The sequence below is a fragment of the Lemur catta genome, chromosome 15 (assembly GCF_020740605.2).
Source record: "Lemur catta isolate mLemCat1 chromosome 15, mLemCat1.pri, whole genome shotgun sequence".
Classification (NCBI taxonomy): Eukaryota; Metazoa; Chordata; class Mammalia; order Primates; family Lemuridae; genus Lemur; species Lemur catta.
In genome coordinates this window covers 34,842,713-34,862,653 of record NC_059142.1, presented here as the reverse complement: position 1 = coordinate 34,862,653, position 19,941 = coordinate 34,842,713, and the positions used below count along the sequence as shown (strand labels likewise).

The 19,941-nt window shown below is 40.6% G+C and overlaps 1 protein-coding gene, 1 non-coding gene and 1 pseudogene across 3 annotated transcripts in view; 2 read left to right on the top strand and 1 right to left on the bottom strand.

Annotated features, from left to right (window-relative positions):
• The window catches only part of KAT7 (lysine acetyltransferase 7), a 32,912-nt gene extending 14,929 nt beyond the window's left edge, over window positions 1-17,983 (top strand). The window contains exons 6-15 of one of the 2 annotated variants that reach the window (XM_045526224.1): window positions 490-579; window positions 2,118-2,216; window positions 4,848-4,958; window positions 6,955-7,146; window positions 10,858-10,947; window positions 11,150-11,290; window positions 12,373-12,466; window positions 14,818-14,964; window positions 15,574-15,680; window positions 16,302-17,983. In XM_045526224.1, the coding sequence (XP_045382180.1) occupies window positions 490-579; window positions 2,118-2,216; window positions 4,848-4,958; window positions 6,955-7,146; window positions 10,858-10,947; window positions 11,150-11,290; window positions 12,373-12,466; window positions 14,818-14,964; window positions 15,574-15,680; window positions 16,302-16,403 (1,173 nt within the window). In that variant the 3' untranslated portion in view covers window positions 16,404-17,983. The remainder of the gene's footprint in view (window positions 1-489; window positions 580-2,117; window positions 2,217-4,847; window positions 4,959-6,954; window positions 7,147-10,857; window positions 10,948-11,149; window positions 11,291-12,372; window positions 12,467-14,817; window positions 14,965-15,573; window positions 15,681-16,301) is intronic. The other variant, XM_045526225.1, reaches the window with a different exon arrangement.
• On the top strand, window positions 5,438-5,544 carry LOC123621317. Its single transcript, XR_006729054.1, has one exon. It is a non-coding gene; the product is annotated as a U6 spliceosomal RNA (small nuclear RNA).
• On the bottom strand, window positions 8,852-9,665 carry LOC123620736 (annotated as a pseudogene).
• Window positions 17,984-19,941: the final 1,958 nt, after the last annotated feature.

Here is a 19,941-nt window from a genome sequence, read left to right as displayed (position 1 = left end):
TTTGACTATTCTGGGTTTTAATGGTAAAGTTGAATAGGTAGTTGGCTATCAGTTCTCAATTCCCAGATGACAAAACAGAAACTATTGAGAGCTGGTATGATCCTGTAACTACAGAGTTAAGTTTCCCTGTTGACTTGAACCCAGGTTTTCTGATGTTTTCTTTGTACTTCCTTACTCTGTTCTTGCACTTCACTGTTTCTTATTCGTTGTACAGTGGAAAGAGTCCAGACTCAGAGTCATCAGACTGAATTAAAATCTTAGCTTTACCACTGTTTAGCTGTGATCTCACTTTGATTGTCAGTTAATGGCTGAGAAGGCAGAAAGTGAAGCTTGCTTTATCTTTCTTATAGGGCTTGTGATAATAAGTATGAAGACCCTTTGACAGTAAAAGTACAACATAAATTCAAGGGATGATCATTGTGTTCTTGTGCTTTAAGTAAACATAGTCTTAGAAGCAGGTGGATTTATTGACGATGTTGATGGTTGCAGGTGAGAGCACAGAGCCGGGATAAGCAGATAGAAGAAAGGATGCTGTCCCACAGGCAAGATGACAACAACAGGCATGCAACCAGGCACCAGGTACGGGCCTTGTTAAAGCTCTGGCCATTCAGAGTTTGAGATCCCTGACTTGGATCTTCTTTGCCCCACTATTGTCTTTCGGAGTATCCAAGCCTCTTATTCCTATAGTATGTCTAAATAACTGGTCTCATGAACTCAGAATCATGTTTGTTTTTCAAATAGTAAATGTTCATAAGATGAACACTTCTACCTCATAAATAAAGGAAACATGCTATCTACAATAATAATAGTAGTGGTAGTAAAAAGAAAATTCTAATTATTTGAAAGATTTCTGTTGCTGTTTCAGTGCCTTATTTTGCATCCTTTTTTTAACCTATTGTACTTGGCCTTCCAACCTTTTCACTCTGTTGGCATGTTTCTAAGGTCACCAGTGACTTTTCCTCAGCATTTGACACTTGTTGACTGTATCATTTTTCTTCTGCTTCTGTCTTCCCCTGATTTCCAGGAAGCATCTTGGTTCTGTCCTAATCCTTCCCCCACTTCTCTGAACATTCACACCTTGTTGATTGCACTTAATTCCTTGTTCTCCCTAAATGCCTTTGGTCTTTACTTTTTCTGTTTTCCTGCCTCAATCTCTATACTTCTTCCAAGAAGACATTGTATTTATCCTTCAAGGCCTTGTGCAGCTGTTGTAGGAATTCTTCCCAAATCCTCTCCCACAATTAATGAATTTCTTCCTCATGTGTTCCCATTGTAATGCTCACAGATGTTAGCCTTTGTCACAAATTATACATAGTTCATCATCTCGGTGTCTGTTATTGCAGTAAGATTATAGGTGGCTAGCTGAGTAAGCATGGTGATAAGGAGGAGGTTTGGCTTTGGAGCCAGACAGGTCTGGATTTGAGTCCTTGATTCTGTTACTCCAGCTGTGTTGTCCTGGGCAGACCGGCTAACTTTCCTAAACTTTATTTCTTTGTTAATAAAAGGGGTGAATTATGCCTACCTGGCAGGGGAGTCAGCTAAATTATGTATATAAAGTACCTATGCCCAGTGCTTGGCAGGTAAAGCACTCCATAAGTGGTAAGCTATACTTTTCTTCATTGTCTATCTTAGGTTCTGTTCTTACTCAGTTTTTCTGTTATATTTAAGTATTTATTTTGGTATCACTGTTGATCAGATCAGTAAGCATTAATTGGAAAACGGTAAGCAATCAATAAATGTTTATTGAGTTGAAATGTTTTTATTTTAGTCTGTTGCTTTGGTGGAGACATCTATCTTTAATTTATGTTAATATTAAAATAAGTTTGCATTCCCGAACCTATATTTAACTAGCAGTAAGTGTGGTAGTTTGGGTGATGAAGGAACTTAATTTGGAATTTTAAAATGGCCATATTATTCAGAGTTGATTGTAACATTTCTGGCATTTTTTTCTTTTTAAAAATTTAAAAAACTTTTGGTACTTTCCTTTTTCTTTTCTTTCTTTCTTTCTTTTTTTTTTTTTTTGTGGACCTTCTCTGTGGTCAGGTACTTTAATTTTGAAGCTTAACTTGGTAATGAGGTTTCTAGCTAGCTTCTCAGTTTTCTCCTTTTCCTTTTAGGCACCAACGGAGAGGCAGTTGCGATATAAGGAAAAGGTGGCTGAACTCAGGAAGAAAAGAAATTCTGGTCTGAGCAAAGAACAGAAAGAGAAATACATGGTGAGGAAAAATTAAATAATTAGCATGAACTTCTGCTATCACATTTGATTCTTTTTACTTTCTAAGCTTCTGCCTTTCAGATTCACTATTTGATATTCTCTACACATGAATACCAAGTGATTCCTCTGGCACCTAGAACGAACTTAATCCCCCAGAACTGAGCTGTTGAGAGTGGAAACAGGAGGTCTGAAAAAATGAAATACAGTTAGAATTTAGATTTTTAAAAATTTGATCCTCTAGTTATTTGTAAACATCACTATAATTTTAAAGGGTTAATTTACCTACTAGAACAAATATGACATTGGAAATGTCTTATAAGAAAAAATATTCAAGGTTAGTAGTTGTGTACTTCTTTTAATGGAAAAACAAATTTCCTCCATGATAAAAGATATTAATTGGTGATATACTCTGTAGTAGATCTTTTAATAGTATTTTAACACTTTTTTCTAACTTTAACAGTAATGCACACTTCTATAAAGAATATATAACAATTAAGAAAAATATACAGAAGAAATCATTAATCCTGCTAAAAAATAGCCACAGCAAGCATTTTGGCTTATACCCTAGCTTTTTATGTAGTACCTTATTTACATAATTAGGCTCTTACTATATAAAGCACTTTGGGTTCTGTCTTTTAACTTAAACATCTTGAACTAATTTCCTCATTTCATTTAAAATTAGTCAATTTTTTGCATAAAATGGAGTTTTTTAGGTAAAGATTTTATTATAAATGTGTTAATACGTGCTTACTATTGAAAATACCAAAAATATAAAGAAAAATTCCAATAAAAAAATCACTCTCCGAGATACAAACCACTGTTTAACATTTTGATGTTTGTTCTTTCAGTTGTTTTGTGACGTGTATTTTTATTTTTTCATAGAATTGTAATGCTTTCTTATTTAGTCATTAGAGTAGATTATTAAATATATGGTTTGTGAATACTTAGACAGTCAAAGCGTGACTTCACTAAGCCAAAAATATACCAGGCTAAGTATAGTCAAGCTTCTTGTGTCCATGGGTTTTATTCCTGTGGATTCAACCAATCATGGATTGGAAAATATTTGAGAAAAAAAATGGATGGTTGCGTCCGTACTGAACATGTACAGAGTTTTTTTTCTTGTCATTCCCTAAACAATTCAGTATAACAACTATTTACATAGCATTTCTATTTTATTAGGTATTGTAAGTGATCTAGAGATGATTGAAAGTATACAGGAGGATGTGCCTGGGTTATAATGCAAATACTACACCATTTTATCTAAGGGATTTGAGCATCTGTGGATTAATACCACTTATTGAGTGATTATGTGCTGGGTGCTATGGTTATGATTCTCTTTTAATCTTTGTAATAACCCTATACAATGGATGGTGTATTCAGGAGGCTTAGATTGGTAACTTGCCCCAAATCATACAGGTAGAAAGAATGTCTGAAGTAAAAGGGCCTGAAATTTTTAACCTTACAAACATTTGCTTTGCAGTAATTTGGGATAGGTTATTTGGACCCAAGCTTCCTGATAAACACTAGATAGGATTTTTTTAGACATTTGTTTTTTTATCAGCGTTCATGAAACTAGAAGAAATAACTAATACTTAGAACCTGAATCTTCGATGATAGAGTCAAAATTCAAAAAGATACACAGCAGATGGAACCAGATTAGCCAGAAGAAATTTTAATAGGGGTAAAGGTACTGGTGAATGGTTTCTTCATGTGCTAATTAATATGTGTGTGAAACCTGTAATGCTCTTCCTGGGGTGAGCCATCCGCCCCACTTAACCACCATTATCTCCTATTCTTCGGTTGGGAGGTGGAGCCTAGAGCTGAGTGGGAAGGGCTAGAATCAGAGGTTTAAAAGGGAAGTTTCCCTTGTGGAATTTCTTTCCTGGGGAAGGATGCTTGTAACTGCCATGGTAAGATTTGAAAACGATTTAAAACCTGGATTATTTTCATGCATTGAATTTTCTGTGGCTTTTCCCTCTTCTATTGTTTGACATTTAGTACATTTAAAGAGTTCAGCCATTTTTTCCTGTGTACCTGGGCTGGAGTTTTAAAGTGGGAGCAGTACGCTTTTGGGGGGTAGTGCAATGATGGCTGCAGTGATTCAAGTAAAAGAATTTACAAAGGACTTCTTCGTCCAGCTGCCCCTGCCCCTCCCTTCCTGCACATTTTCCTTCCAAGCTAAAATCTTAGATGCTAAGACATAGAGAATTTGTTTTTTGTTTATTTTGTTTTTAGATCAGGAAGTATCCACCAAGCTTCCCTCCAGATCTCAAGATTCTAGGAATTTGTGGTGCCTCTGGGTTTGTTGTACTTTATTTATTTGTACAGTCTAGCACATTTTTACATGAAGAAATGGAGGCAGAGATTTCTGATCCTTGAGGGTGCCCATTTAGAGATAGAAGAATGAAACTCCCTTCCAGAGGTGTGTGGGCATTTCCTCTCCAGATTCGTTAGGGTGGGTGGAGGGTGTCTTCCGGCATTGACCTGATAAATAGTATGTTTTGTGCTCAATCCCTAGCACCTACTATGCAGGCACTAAATAAACAGCTCATGTTTGTAGTTTGCATCGATTTAAATGAAATAGATTAAGTTCTTAGAAGCAGAGAGTATCATGCTCTGGTTATTTTCCTAGGAACACAGACAGACCTATGGGAACACTCGGGAACCTCTCTTGGAAAACCTGACAAGCGAGTATGACTTGGATCTTTTCCGAAGAGCACAAGCCCGGGCTTCCGAGGATTTGGTGAGTATTAAAACCTCCAGGCTGAAGTCTACTTGTGAAAAGCATTTAGAACTGCCAAGAAAAATGATTAGCAATCAATTTGATGGGAATTAAATGTACCTTGCTGCTTGAATCACTCTCTCCTTCCCCCAGCTGTCCCTATTTGGAGACTGCCCTTCCCATTTGTATTTAAAACTAGTCACCCCTCCTCCCTCCTCCTTTTTCTTAGGATTTTTCCCTTCTTTCCACCTCAGCTTCTGGAAGTACCTGTTTGGCTGGGGGTAGTGAGGCTGATAAAACAGCAGGTGCCCCTTTGTGTCAGTTGGTCAATTTGCAATTCTGAGAATCTCTACTCTGGGAGAGACCCATCTCTGTTGTCTCTTAATCACAACAGAAACAGCTCCCCTTTTGCAGGGTTTCCTCTGTAAAAGAATGAAAATAACAGTGAAGGGAAGTAATGGAAAAGGCTGTTTGTTGTCTGTTATTTTAGAATTGATCTTGTGCTCACTTCGGCAGCACATATACTAAAATTGGAATGATACAGAGAAGATTAGCATGGCCCCTGCGCGAGGATGACACGCAGATTCATGAAGCGTTCCACATTTAAATAAATAAGTAAATATATAAATAAATAAAATAGAATTAATCTTTGACACAACCAGGTTTTTATATGTTAAGATGGGTTTCCTTCCTGATTTTTATTTACAAGTAGTTGACACTTAGTTTTGATGCCCCAGGCAGAATTTTTAACAACTTTGCTTGAAGAAAGTTCCAGTGGTTGAGTTTAACCTCTAATTTAAAAGATTAAGTGTCGGCCGGGCGCGGTGGCTCACGCCTGTAATCCTAGCTCTGGGAGGCCGAGGCGAGTGGATCGCTCGAGGTCAGGAGTTCGAGACCAGCCTGAGCAAGAGTGAGACCTCGTCTCTACTAAAAATAGAAAGAAATTATCTGGCCAACTAAAAATATATATACAAAAAAATTAGCCGGGCATGGTGGCTCATGCCTGTAGTCCCAGCTACTCGGGAGGCTGAGGCAGTAGGATCGCTTAAGCCCAGGAGTTTGAGGTTGCTGTGAGCTAGGCTGATGCCACGGCACTCACTCTAGCCCGGGTAACAAAGTGAGACTCTGTCTCAAAAAAAAAAAAAAAGATTAAGTGTGTTCAGGGAAACTCAGTTTGTAAAGTGACTCTTATCTCCATTGTCAGGCCGCCCCCCTCCCCCCAGACTTCGTGAAAACTTTCAGGAGGCAGGGTTTGATGGCTGCCCTTGGCTCCACAGGCTCTTGCTGCTCCTGGTTTTCTTTGTCCTGTTTTGGAATAGAGCATTTCCCAGGCCAGCCGTTCACAGCTTCCTACCTGGTTATGCTTACAAATTACTTCTGTAGCCAACTCAGAGCCACTGAATGGAGATGGATATCCAAAAATATCTACTTTCTAGAGTTTAGATTCCAGAATTAAATCATCATCCACATTTCAAAAATGTTTTTTAGAGGGCCCAGTATTTATTTTTCTAAGTGGTCATTGTGGATATATGTCACAGAGATTGGCACAGCTTTATAAAAGCTCCTGCAGATAAGTAAGGCACATTCTAAATCCCCTTTTCTGTCTAGTTTTGTAATATTTTGTAAGGGGTTGGGAGTTCGTATCTATGGTGGATTACCTTTATAATTCAGTTTGGTTGAGGCTGAGGTTTTACCAAGGGCTTATTCTGATGAGGCCCAGAATGTGGTAGGGAGCAGAGAAACCGCTTTCCATTGAGACCTGTGCTCTGGGCAATAGAGATAGTAAGTTTTCTAGAATTCTGCTTGGTTGTAAGCCTGCTTATAGAAATCTGCTTGATTTTTCCTTGCCCCTATAGCTCTCTTTAGTAATGTAAGCTCTCATGAGTAGAAGCCAAATGCGTCTGATTTTTTTATAGCATAGCATGGTAGCATGTACACAAGCTTACTACAGGCTTTTAAAAACAAACAGGTTTAACTTCTAATCCTCCTTTGACTTTTGATTTCTTCTTGGCAATAGGAGAAGTTAAGACTGCAAGGCCAAATCACAGAGGGGAGCAACATGATTAAAACAATTGCTTTTGGTCGCTATGAGCTTGATACTTGGTACCATTCTCCCTATCCTGAAGAATATGCACGGCTGGGACGTCTCTACATGTGTGAATTCTGTCTAAAATATATGAAGAGCCAAACGATACTCCGCCGACACATGGTAAGTTGTCTTGGGTTTCTGTGCCTTGATCATCATGGTGATAAGATCTCTAGATTTTGCCCTAGAGATGACATCTATTCAAGTAACTCTGAGTGGTCCATAGCACTGGGATGAAGGCATAGAAAATGGAAGGCCACATTTCAGAGACGGAGTATACAGCCTATGGCATGGTGTTACTGGGCGGCACCCAAAGCAGCTGAAGGCCCTTAAGAAGATCTTGATATGCATTTCCCTGTCTTTTTTTTTTTTTTTTTTTTTTTTTTTTTTTTTGAGACAGTCGCCCCAGCTAGAGTTCAGTGGCATCATCGAAGTTCACTGCAACCTCACTCTTGGACTCAAGCAATCCTCTTGCCTCAGCCTCTCAAGCAGCTAGGACTACAGGCATGCACCACCATGCTCAGGCCCCTACTCCTCTTTTTCTTCCTTGGAATATGAATTACCTCTGTCCACAGTTTTTGTGTGTCCCAAACTAGATGAAAATACGTAGACTTCATTAGACAGGGCAGGGACAGCGTGGCTCCCCCTTTGTATCCCTGGCAACTGGCATGGACAGTAGATGTCCAGTGAGTGTTGAATCAGTACATAGTTAAGAGAGGTCAGCCTGTGACAGATTGTGAAAGTAACAGAATGGGTCCTTTGGTGCCTTACCCTCAAGCTGCCTAGTGCTTTCTGCTTTCTGAACATTGTTTTTCCTATTAAAATAGGAATAAAAACTTGAATCTGATTTTATTTGTTGACAAACGTTTACTAGATTTTTTGCAGCTTTAAGTCGTTTTTCTTTCCCTGGTTGTGGAATAAAAAGTCTTGTCTTAAAGGGAGTTTCTGCCATGGAGCAAGGATGGGGGATAGAGGAATGGAGAGAGATTAGATTAGCTTTTCAGACTATGTCGTTTCTATAGTCACAACATAATCTTGGCTCTAAGGCCTTTTAGAGTGTCTCTTCTTCCTTTTTCTTTCATCTTTATTCCCCAGGATTTCCATTTTCAAGCTAGGTGTCCTGTGATTTCTGTCATACTCTTCTCCCCAGTTTGGTGGTACTGTTTTTTATGTTCCCAACTCTGAAGCATGTAATCTAAAGCTTTGTGGCCCAGAACTGCTTTGACTTAAGTCCTCTAGACTCCAGCACACCTGACTTGGATGAGGATGGAGTAATTGGGGGGGTGATGGACAAGGACTGGTAGAGGCACCAGAGCACCAGGAATGATGGTGTCAGAGGGACTGGACACTTGACACACATGATAGTCCATGGAGATCAACTAAAATAGGATTTTGCTATGTGAAAGTAAAACTGGTATTTTTATTGATATGAACTGCTTACCATTTATGCCTGCCTTTTTGTTTCTGGTTACTTAGTGACACTAACCTATAGAAGAGCCAAAAGGGCAAGAAATACTAGTAGAGGGAGGAAACAAAGGATCTAGATAAATCTGAGGATCAAATAAACATTCTGAATATTTGAGGACCTACAGTATCACATGATATAAAAATCAGATTTCAGGAACTACAAACCTGTTTTAATCTATGTGTATTCTGATTCTCATTGCTTCAGGTTTAATCGCTGAAATGATCTTTGTTTGGCTTGGCTTCTATTTCTAAACAAATAATTGTTGCATTAGTTTGGTTATTGTTGGAAAAAGATAGCATGAGTAAAGGGATAGAGATAGGAACAAACTATAGGTGGAGCTTGCTTTTTTTTTTTAGGAGAATTTTTATTATTTTTATGTACAGAAAACTCAGCAGTGAACATTTAACCGAGTTAAGTGGCAAGTTCTTTAGCCTTTGCCTTTTCCAGCTTGGCAATGTGAGCCACAGATTTCAGACTCAGAACATTGCTTCCCCAGTGGTGGCAGATTTCATCATATCTGTCATTGTAATTGGTCCTGGTAGTTTCCACCATGTGAAGGTGACAGTTGTACACGTGTTCCTGTGGAGTAATAGATGCCCCAGTCTTTCCCTTGATAATGCAGTAAGGGACCCCCATCTTCCAACACAGGACATGCAGGGAGACAATCAGCCGGATGGGATCCACATCATGTGTGATCACCACCAGCTGAACCCTCTTGTTCTCCACCAAGGTGGTGACAGTGTTAACCCCTGCTCACTTGGACAGGTGATCTCTTAGTGGGGACATCCACTTTGCCTATAGCTCTCTTCCTAGCTTTCGTTCCTAGCACTGCTTCTTCTCTTACTGTGTCTCTGTGTTTCTAGTCTACTTGTGGGTCAGCTTAAGCAGTTGAGAAGCTGTTTGGTAGTCCAAGGCCTGGGTAAACTGCTTAATCACAGGAGGCACTTTCAGCTGCTTATAGAGAATAGCTCTTTGCTGCTCCAACTGGATGTAGCAGAGCCATTTGGCAAAGTGGGTGAGGTCCCTTTTGGACTGGATGTCTCCTCTAATGCCAAAGTTCTCAGGCCTTTGTTCAAATGGGATTCACCACTTTCTTGGCCTCCTGCTCCTTTACAAAGGCAGGGGCTGGGAACACCTTCTTCCCCTTGGCTTTCTGTCCTTTTGGCATCTTAGGTGGCTGGAGGGGAGAGCAAGGTGGAGCTTCTTGGAGCAATTCCAGTTAATAATTGTTTGGATTTACACATGACAAAATTGGAACACAATTCTTGAGTTGACAGGAAAGAGTCACAATAAAATTGCCTAATAGGAAGTGCTCCCTGTACGTTTAAAACACGTTGATAGCAATGGTTGGCTGACTGCATTAAAACAATTGGCAATTGAGGGTGAGGCAAGAGGGGGTTCCTTGTGCCACCTTGTGGCCAAGTGCTCCCAGCTTCCTGCTCAGCCAGGCTGCCATGATTTTTTTTTAAAGCCACAGAAAGACTTTCTCTTATTGTTATATAACACAGAGATCACATTTATGGGGGGAGTTGGGAGAGGGAGTAGTGCATAGTTTTTATCATTGTGGGTCTGACTTCTAATATGAACAAAAGAAGACCTTAATGGTTAGGTGGTAATGAGAAGTTACTGATAAAGGTGAGAGTAAAGCACTTAGCAACTCTAAGCTGCTGGAAATAAGCTGCTTAAGAATTTCCTGTTGTTGTGAGGCATTTTATAATAAGGGTGTTCTTATTTATCTGTCTTTTACGTAGTGGATGATTTTAATCTCCTGGGCTAAAACAATGCCAGAATGGAGTCCAGAAAACTTGTGCTGAACTGCTATAAAAATGCCATAAATAGGCCAGGCGCGGTGGCTCACGCCTGTAATCCTAGCACTCTGGGAGGCCGAGGTGGGTGGATCGCTCGAGGTCAGGAGTTCCAGACCAGCCTGAGTGAGACCCCGTCTCTACTAAAAATAGAAATAAATTATTTGGACAACTAAAAATATATATAGAAAAAATTAGCCGGGCATGGTGGCGCATGCCTGTAGTCCCAGCTACTCGGGAGGCTGAGGCAGTGGGATTGCTTAAGCCCAGGAGTTTGAGGTTGCTGTGAGCTAGGCTGACGCCACAGCACTCACTCTAGCCCGGGCAACAAAGTGAGACTCTGTCTCAAAAAAAAAAAAAAAAAAGCCATAAATATATTGCAGTGACTTTGGAAACCTTTATTTGTTTTACTGAAAAATCTGTTTTGCTGTATGTTGTCAAGTGTGTCAAACTGTTGTGCAGCTCAATTAACCAAATTTGACCTCTGATTCCTTTTGCTTTTTGAAGAGCAGTCTTGTTGGAAGGCTTTGATTCTCTGATGAGAATTTCATTCTCTTGCAGGCCAAGTGTGTGTGGAAACACCCACCTGGTGATGAGATATATCGCAAAGGCTCCATCTCCGTGTTTGAAGTGGATGGCAAGAAAAACAAGGTAAAAAGTGGTGACTTAAGAAGGGGATGGTAAGGTATATTTACAGGTTTCAGGAGCAATGTGGTTTTTTTCCATCACACCTTGTAAAGAAGATAGAATTCTTCTGTTGCCAAAGTACGCAATCTGTTTCATTGACGGTAATGATATAATCATTAATTTTAGGCCTTTATCTGATAAGTTTGAACTGTTTCTCTGCTTCCAGATCTATTGCCAAAACCTATGCCTATTGGCCAAGCTTTTTCTGGACCACAAGACATTATATTATGATGTGGAACCCTTCCTGTTCTATGTTATGACAGAAGCGGACAACACTGGCTGTCACCTGATTGGATATTTTTCCAAGGTCAGCAAGATCTGGAGATTAAGAAGCTAATGGCCAGAGCAGGGTGATCAATGTTGGCATGTGGGGCTCAGATCACTGACAGGAAGAGGCAGTACCGTGGGCAGTGATGCCAGCCCTTCCCTTTAGAAAAGGGCAAACTCACGTAACAAAGATTGTTTAATGAAAATGTTCAATTCTTTATTAAAAGCTTCTGGTTTATTCATTTCTGGACTCGTGGGCTGGAACTTCCTATTAATTACTGGCTAGGACCCTCCCTGGTAACCCACGAGCCCCCATCTTGTTGTCTAGGTAACTCTCCTGCCTTTGCCTGCTTCTGTGTTATTAGCTTAATACCAGGAATGTATTCCTTTTGGCCAGAGAGGCAGGCTCCTTCTAGCACAATCCCTTTAGTGATAATGTCACTGTGCCTTTTAAAGACCCAAGGCCAAATTTTGATTGTGAATTTTTAGTATAACTTTATTGAAATACTATTCAAATACCATACAATTCACCCACTTAAAGTATACAATTCAGTGGTTTTTAATATATTCACAGAGTTGTACAAGCACCACAGTTGTCGTTATTCTGAAAAGAAACCCCGTACACATCAGTAATCACTCCCTGTTTACACTCAGCCACTCTCAGCCCTTCTGTAGACATTTGTCTATTCTGGACATTTCCTATAAATGGAATTATATTGTATGTTATTTGGTTGTTTTTAATCTCCTTTCAGAATGAGGACTTACTGTTTTGTTTCCTTCCCTTCTCTTCCAGTAGGCAGCTTGCTTTTGAAAAATTACTTTTAAAGTGGGCTGCTCTAGACTGACTCAGCAGTCTTAACCTTCTTGCTTTACTCTGTGGCTGTAAAGAACCCAGAATTGACTGCCTCCTAAAATGAGACTGGAAGTCTCAGCTAGGGAAACCCCGGGATTAATGGCTTTGGTCACCATAAAGGGTGTGGATTTATCAGCTGTGAGCCTGACAGCCACTCCCCAGGATTGGTTAGCTGGATATTTTGCAAGCAGCCTTATTTTGTATCTGTGGGAGTGCTGAAAGCTTTGGTTGCGAACCCTCCTAACTTGCACGTCTGCTCTTGATTTTAGGAAAAGAATTCGTTCCTCAACTACAATGTATCCTGTATCCTTACCATGCCTCAGTACATGAGACAGGGCTATGGCAAGATGCTCATTGATTTCAGTAAGTGAAACTGCTGAGTCATAAGCTGCACAAGGCAGGGGACCGTGTGAATATTGTCATTTGTCTTTTTGTCTTATGGTCTCTATAATTCCTGGCATTTTGTGGAAGTACACTGATTATTTAGTAAATGAATAGATGAGCGGGGGAAACCTGAACATAATCATTCTGCCTGATACACACTGAGTACTCAATCAATACAGGACCCTGAGTTGGTACTTAATTGGTAGGAGATACAGAGGATGATAAAGTAAGCTCTTAAGATTATCCCAGTGTGAGACTTTTAAACAGAGCGCATATATGCATAAGGCTTAAAATCTGTTCCTTGATGTTAGGGATTTTACTTTTATAGGGACTTGTCTAGAGGTAAATCCATATACCCAATAGACCCTTTGGGTAATATAGTCTGTCCTCATTAATTGTGGATTCTGTGTCTATGAATTTGCCTACTCACTAAAATTTATTTATAACCCCAAAATCAATCTTAGCATTTTTGTGGTCATTTGCAGATATGTGCAGAGCATTACCAGCTGACTTTGAAGTATTTTTAGCAGCTCTCATACTGTAAACAAGTATCATTTTCAATCTGTTAATGCCATGTTTTTCACATTTTTGTGCTTTCCTTTGCTGATTATGAATGGCACCTGAGCATAGTGCTGACGTGCTGTCTAGTGTTCTAAGTGCAGGAACACTGGTGTGCCTTACAGTGGTTTAGGTAGCTTTCTTCAGGCATGAGTTAATAGTGCTGTTGCCTGTGAGTTCAATGTTAATGATTTCAAAAATATATTCAATAGGGTGTTGTTAAACAGAAACATGTAAAATAAGGTTATATATTGATTGTTGATGAATACGTGACCAGAGGCTTGCAGGAACCTAACTGTATTTCCCATAGGAGCAATGGGTCAGTGTTCACTGATTTAGTGGTCTCGGTGACTGTGGAACACACTGCTGTGAATAATGGGACTCTCCTGTATCTTATCCATGTCTGCTGTCATAGGACAGGACATTTTTTAGTCAAAATCAGAATTTTCAGAATTTGGCTTTCAAGCCTTCTTTCATTTTTAAGTCACCTGGGAAGAAATGAATCATGAAGTTGACATAATCTACTTTTAAGGGGGGGACTATATATCACTGAATAGGTAACACCTTTTTTATAAACTTGATTCTATGGAAATTTTCAAACATATACAGTGGTAGAATAAGAGTATAATAACCACTTCTGTACCCATTACCCAGCTTCAATAATTACCATTTTTTGGTCAATCTTATTTTTTCTGTATTCCCGACCCTCTATTATTTTGGTATCTCTAAAAAATAAGCCTACTATACCTTAAAAAACAAAACAAAAGAGAATCTTTAATATCATAAATTATAGTATTCAAATTTCCCTGGTTTTGTGATTTTGTTCTTTGGGTTTGTTTTTGGGTTGTTATTGTTTGTTTTTTGTTTTTAGACAAGGGCAGCGGTGAGAAAGAAGGAATAGAATAGAACAAGGAGTTTGATCTGTAACTGACAGTAGTTTCCCAGATTAGGAATTTTGCTGATTGCATCCCCATAGTGTTTTGTATATTTTTTGTAAATAGAATGTTAGATGTTTAGATGTTAAAACTAGACGCTTCATCATTTGGGTTTTTTACACCCCCCAGTACCTCATAATACTGAGATAATCTCTTCTTAAAGTTCAAAGATTTGAAACATAAAAAGCCATGTAATGTAATGGCTTCACATCTCTGTTTCCAATCTCTCCTGTTTCCAACACACGTGTACAGAGAACCATTGTGATGAAAGTTTCTAGTGAAGCCTCCCAGAGTGTTTTTAGTGCCTATTACAGTAGTCCCCCCTCATCTGCCATTTACTTTCGAGGTGTCTACCACAGTCTGAAAATAGTTGAGTACAGTAAAATATTTTGAAAGAGAGAGATCACATTCACATACTGTTATTACAGTATATTGTTATAATTGTTCTATTTTATTATTGCTATTAACATCTTGCTGTGCCTGATTTATACATTAAACTTTATCATAGGTATGTTTATGTAGGAAAAAACGCAGTATGTGCAGAGTTTGGTACTATCTGCAGTTTCAGGCCTCCACTGGAGGTCTTAGAATATATCCCCTGGGGACAAGGGGGAACTGTTGCGTAAGTAAGTACAAATACTTCCCATTTGGTTTCTGTGAAGGCAGCATACTATACTGAACAGCCACACAGCATTCCACTGAATGACTAAACCCTAACTGATACTGCGGAGAGGACTGTACTACTTAAACTTTCTTCCATGTTGGCACACTGTTCTTTGCTTTTAGGCACGCTATACAGTGTTGCTAGAAAAATTCTGTGTATTTGTTCCCTGGCAGGTTATTTGCTTTCCAAAGTGGAAGAAAAAGTTGGCTCCCCGGAACGTCCACTGTCAGATCTGGGGCTCATAAGCTATCGTAGTTACTGGAAAGAAGTGCTTCTCCGTTACCTGCATAATTTCCAAGGCAAAGAGATTTCTATCAAAGGTTGGTTTTTGACTTTTGGAAATGGTTGTTACCCAAGTTGTCAACACCACTGTGTATTCTAACTTTTCCACTTGGCCCCTGTTGATGCTTTCTAACCTGCAAAGATAAGTTGTTCTATATTTTATCTTACTATGAGAACAGAAGGCCCACTGCATATGGACCACTGCAGAGACCTTCACTAAATATGCCCAAGGATTCCAGAGTATTTGGCCCCTGGGAATGGTTATGAACTGTTTTCTCAAGTCTAGAGTTGCTAACACTTTAATTCTTACAAAAGACAGAAGAAAATTTCTTCAAGTCTTTTGGCACATGTAGGAGCTTCTAAGAAGACATCCTTGTGTTTATGCAGGGTGGAAGAATTTAGTTTTGTCTACATTTGGCCCAGATTTCTAAGGGGCCAAGAGTAGCTTCTTGCTATAATATCCTTCTTCTGTATTTATTTGGGCTGGTCAAATGAATGCTTTGTAAACTTTTTCTGAACAGGTTGGGCTAAGTATAGAAGATTCCAACCATTTGGAGTCCGTTTGGATTTCCCCTAAGGGAAAGGCTTTGGTTGGAGGGGTGAAAAACCTGCCTTTTGGCAGGTTCTCAGAAGCTCTTCTGTTTCAGAAATCAGCCAGGAGACAGCTGTGAATCCCGTGGACATTGTCAGTACTCTGCAAGCCCTTCAGATGCTCAAGTATTGGAAGGGAAAACACCTAGTTTTAAAGAGACAGGTAAGGTTTTTATCAGTTGTTTGCTCATTGCTGGATGTCCCTTTAAGGCTTAGCAGAGCAAAATGGGGGCCTTAACACTCAAAAGGTAACCTTCTCCGGAGTTTGGCTACATGCACCTGTAACTGGGTCTTATTTCCTTAGCTGGCAGTGATGCCTGTGTTACCTTATCCTTATCAGAAGCTTTTGGTAAACTCCTGTCTCAATTTGGATAACGCAACTTAAGCAGCTTTTGTGTTGCATAGCATTTTGATCATTTGATGATTTTCTTAGATTGGAGGAAATTGCCCACATCAGTGGAGGGGGATCTTCACAAACTCCAGGGCTTGTGGAAGTGGTTTGAAATTCCTTTAACAGGCGCCACCTTAACTCATGCTCACTTTTAATTTTTTTAATTGGCCCATGCATGTAATAAAAGTTGGTGAAGAATGATTTTCAGTTCTGAGGGCAAAGTAGGAAGAAGTGGATTAGGTGGTAGTTTGTAAGTCAAAAGATACTATTTTTAAACCTTAATATATTGTTAAATCTTTGGTGAGTCCTGCTTGGCTAATTATCATTTTGGAATGTATATAAAGGCACTTCAGTTAAATGTGTATAATAGTTTTTCTCATCGTTCTCCCCCAGGACCTGATTGATGAGTGGATAGCCAAAGAGGCCAAAAGGTCCAACTCCAATAAAACCATGGATCCAAGCTGCTTAAAATGGACCCCTCCCAAGGGCACTTAAAGTGACCTGTCATTCCGAGCCAGCGAACCCCAGCAGTAGGAATCCGTACCCTAGGGATCTGTCTGTCATTTCTGTTGCTCTTGTGATTGGCAAGTACAGTATCCTTTGGGAAGGCCATCCCCCTCAGGACTGTCCTGGCTCCGACCTTCATGTACACTGCAGACGCTGGTTCTGAGGAACTGTTGTTTCGGCCTCAGTGAGGTTGCCTGGATGGGATCTGTGTTAGACTTGAGTGCAGATCTCTCAGCACTGACCCAAGGAGTTCTGTTATGGTACTGTACCTGTCCAGTCACTGGTTCTCTCCTCATGTTCTCTCGCCCCATGAGGTTGTGTTGTGTCTTCTACACTTGGTACTAGTGCTTCTTGCCACCTGGTCACCAGACCTCCAGATACGGCTGCCACCACCAGTACCTTTCCAATTACTCCTTCCTTACACATGTGTTCCGTGGAGGGGCAGGGAAGAGGTAGCACTTGTGAGTGTGTGTGTGCTGGGAGGGGGTGATTTCATCTTGCTTTAAATTTCTTCCCTCCATTTTTATTGGAAGACCCGTTTTTGATCAGTATCAGGCTGACCAGAGCCAAATACTTCTCTTGAAGAGTTTCCCAGGGATTAGTCTTGGTAACAGCACATAATCCATCTGAATGGGATGGAGAGAAGATGTAAGAGATGGTGGTTCTATATTTTGGTTTGTGTTCACCTGTGGGCAGTGTCTTGGTGAAAGGGAATGGATACTTTTTGCCTCACCAGAAAGTGCCCAGGAGTAAATGTTTTCTTCTCTCTTTACTCCCTGCCCCTTTTACATTTACGGGTGCCAAAATAATTTCCATTTCTCCCTTTCATGCTACATGTGAACTAGTTAATTATAGTGCAAAAGCCTTCCCACCTGTCCAGTCTGATAGAGTACACTGATACTTCCATATAAGTTGCACTGATTTTTGTCCAAACGCCCTGGGAGAAATTGAAAATGATTGAATGACTTCCGTATCTCAGTCCCTGACTCAGCAAGGCAGAATGACCACCCCTGCCAAGGTTAGCTTCTCTTCTCAGCAGTGCCTCACCCTCCCTCTAGGACTAAAGTGCTTCTGCCCCTCAGTGAACTCCTCCTCCATTTCCTTTTTGGGATTTGCCACCATCCTTCTATTCTCTGGTCTCCTATTTTTAGTGTTGTTCAAGTGAAGGAAGAGATGTTCCCTCTAATTTCTCTCTAGCCTGTTATAACCTGCTATCTTGGGGCAGCTTTTAATGTATGACTTGTCACCCTTCCCAACTTGGTCTCCGACAACACGCTGTCTTCATGTGGAGCCCTCACCACAATCCCGACTCTGGTCATTTGTGCCTTTCTCTTGTCATCTCTGTACACTACTTATATTCACTGTGGGTTGGGGGGAGCTAATTTTAAGCATGTTCAGTGGCAGCTCCCCCCCAGTTTCAGTGTCACTGTTGAAATTTATCCAAAAGCAACTTCACTGGGGGTTTTCTTAAGGGGTAAAGGCCTTTTACAGAAGCTAAACCCTCCCCCACATGTGGTAGAATGTGCTCTTCTATATCTACTTCTCAATAAAGCATGTTCTCTGCTCAAGTGTGTTTCATCTTGGGGCTCTCATTTGTGTATGAAAATGATGCAGATGACCTGCTACTAATAGTAAAAGCACTTGGGGTTTGCTTTCCCTAGTAGTGTACTGTTGAGGGATGTGGTTTGTGGCTGTGGAGTTTTTACCCCCTGTGATGCAAGCTATCTATAGAGGGAATGCTTACTCTGAACTCGTTTAGTTGGCAGGACAAATTTGATCTGCCTCACTTTGGTCCTAGCGAATAGGTATGCATAGCAGTGACTAGTCAGTGTTAGCACATTCTTTCATTAAGTTCGTTTTCCTCTGATTTTAGGGGCAAAGAACTAGTAGAAAGTTAGGGTAGGTCGGGGTACAATTGCTACTTACAGGAGGTGGGAACAGATATATCCCTTCTCCTCTCCAAGCTCATTCAGCAATATTGAGCAATGTTGCCTCTAATCATTGACTCTCTCGAGTTGAAATGATTATTTCTGAAAATAGCTACATTTTTCCTATAGCGTTTACCCAGTGCAGGAAAAGGGAGGCTAGGCACTTCTGTTTGTATGCTGTAAGGGATGAGGGTGGGAATTCTATGTACTGGAACGGTTTTGCTTATTGTAGCCAGTAGTGGTGAGAACCTTTCCCGTGGACAAATCAAGGGTCCTCCTTTGCAAGGCGGGAGCCCTTGTGTGACACTTACTCAGGTGGGGGATGAGATGGAGAGAAGCTTAAGATTGTAAAAAGAGCCTTCTCATATTTGCCTTTTCTTAGAATGTGTGCCCAGATCTCCCTGTTCTGAATATTTGAATCAAAGGGGAATCTGCTCTCCCTCACATTTTGAAAAAATTTAAGTAGGCGATATGGACTACGAGATGGAATCTTAGAGGTCAAGGTGCACAGTCCGGTTCTCAAGCCTCCACTGATTGCCACTTCCTTCCCTCACCTAAAAATAAAAGGAGGATTTGTCTGGTTTAAGCCCCTTACAGGTATGGGAACAGTGTTCACTTCCCTTGGCAACTTCGAGCAAGACTGTCCGCTTTGACTCCTTTTTACCTGCATAAAAGAGACTCAGCTGCTTAGGCTCCTTCATGAGAAGAGCAGACGTCTGGAGTTACTCTTGGATCTAACTCCTGAAACCTCAGTGGAAGCAGCTACTCCGTCTCTGGAGGAGAGAGCCCTAGCACGTGCTGGCCGCTTCCTGTATGCTCAGCACTGCGCTCGGTGCCTGCACACCGACTTGTCTGACCCTCATATTAGCCCCGTGCAGTAGACGTTTACACTGGTTTGCCGAAGGAGACCCGGAGCCCAAGGTGACACTGTAAGTAATGAAGCCAGAAATCCCATTTTGGTCCATCCCCGCACAGAACCTCCACCACCACCATTTGCCTCTTCAACCTTCTCTGATTCCTTAATGATTAATCATCCCCTCCCTTCTAGTTGATTTCCTTGTCACAGGCACCCGTGTTTCAAGTGGCTTCCATTGCAAGGATAATAGTGAAACTGGTGAAAACCTTCAGACAATTAATTTTAGTTGATCTTAGAAGCAGCAAGTTAGGGGGGCCAAAAAGCTAAACCAGGAAGCAAAAGATGTGCCTCATTCTGTCATCGCTTCTGATTTAGGAATAGACTATCTAGTAAGCACTGTCCCTTCTGTGGTTTTTGTCAGTCCTCACCACAATACTGTAAGGTGGGTATTACAGCTCTCTTCCAGGTGAGAAATGTGAGGCTTATAGTAGTCTTGCCACTGCCGTACGGGAACAGAATGAGAGCCTTGCTGCTTGGATTCCACATCCCATGCTTTTGACAGTGCTGTGAGGTCTGGTCATGTGAGGCCTCTGTGTTGTTTTCCCATTTCTTACATGGAAATAGGAAATCATATTAAGTAATTTTTAACAATGTGGTATACACTTTATGTGACAAGATGATGTTTTTGACTTGTCATCTACTTTTGTTTGTCCCTGTAGTTGTGGGCAGTTGCATGGCTAGG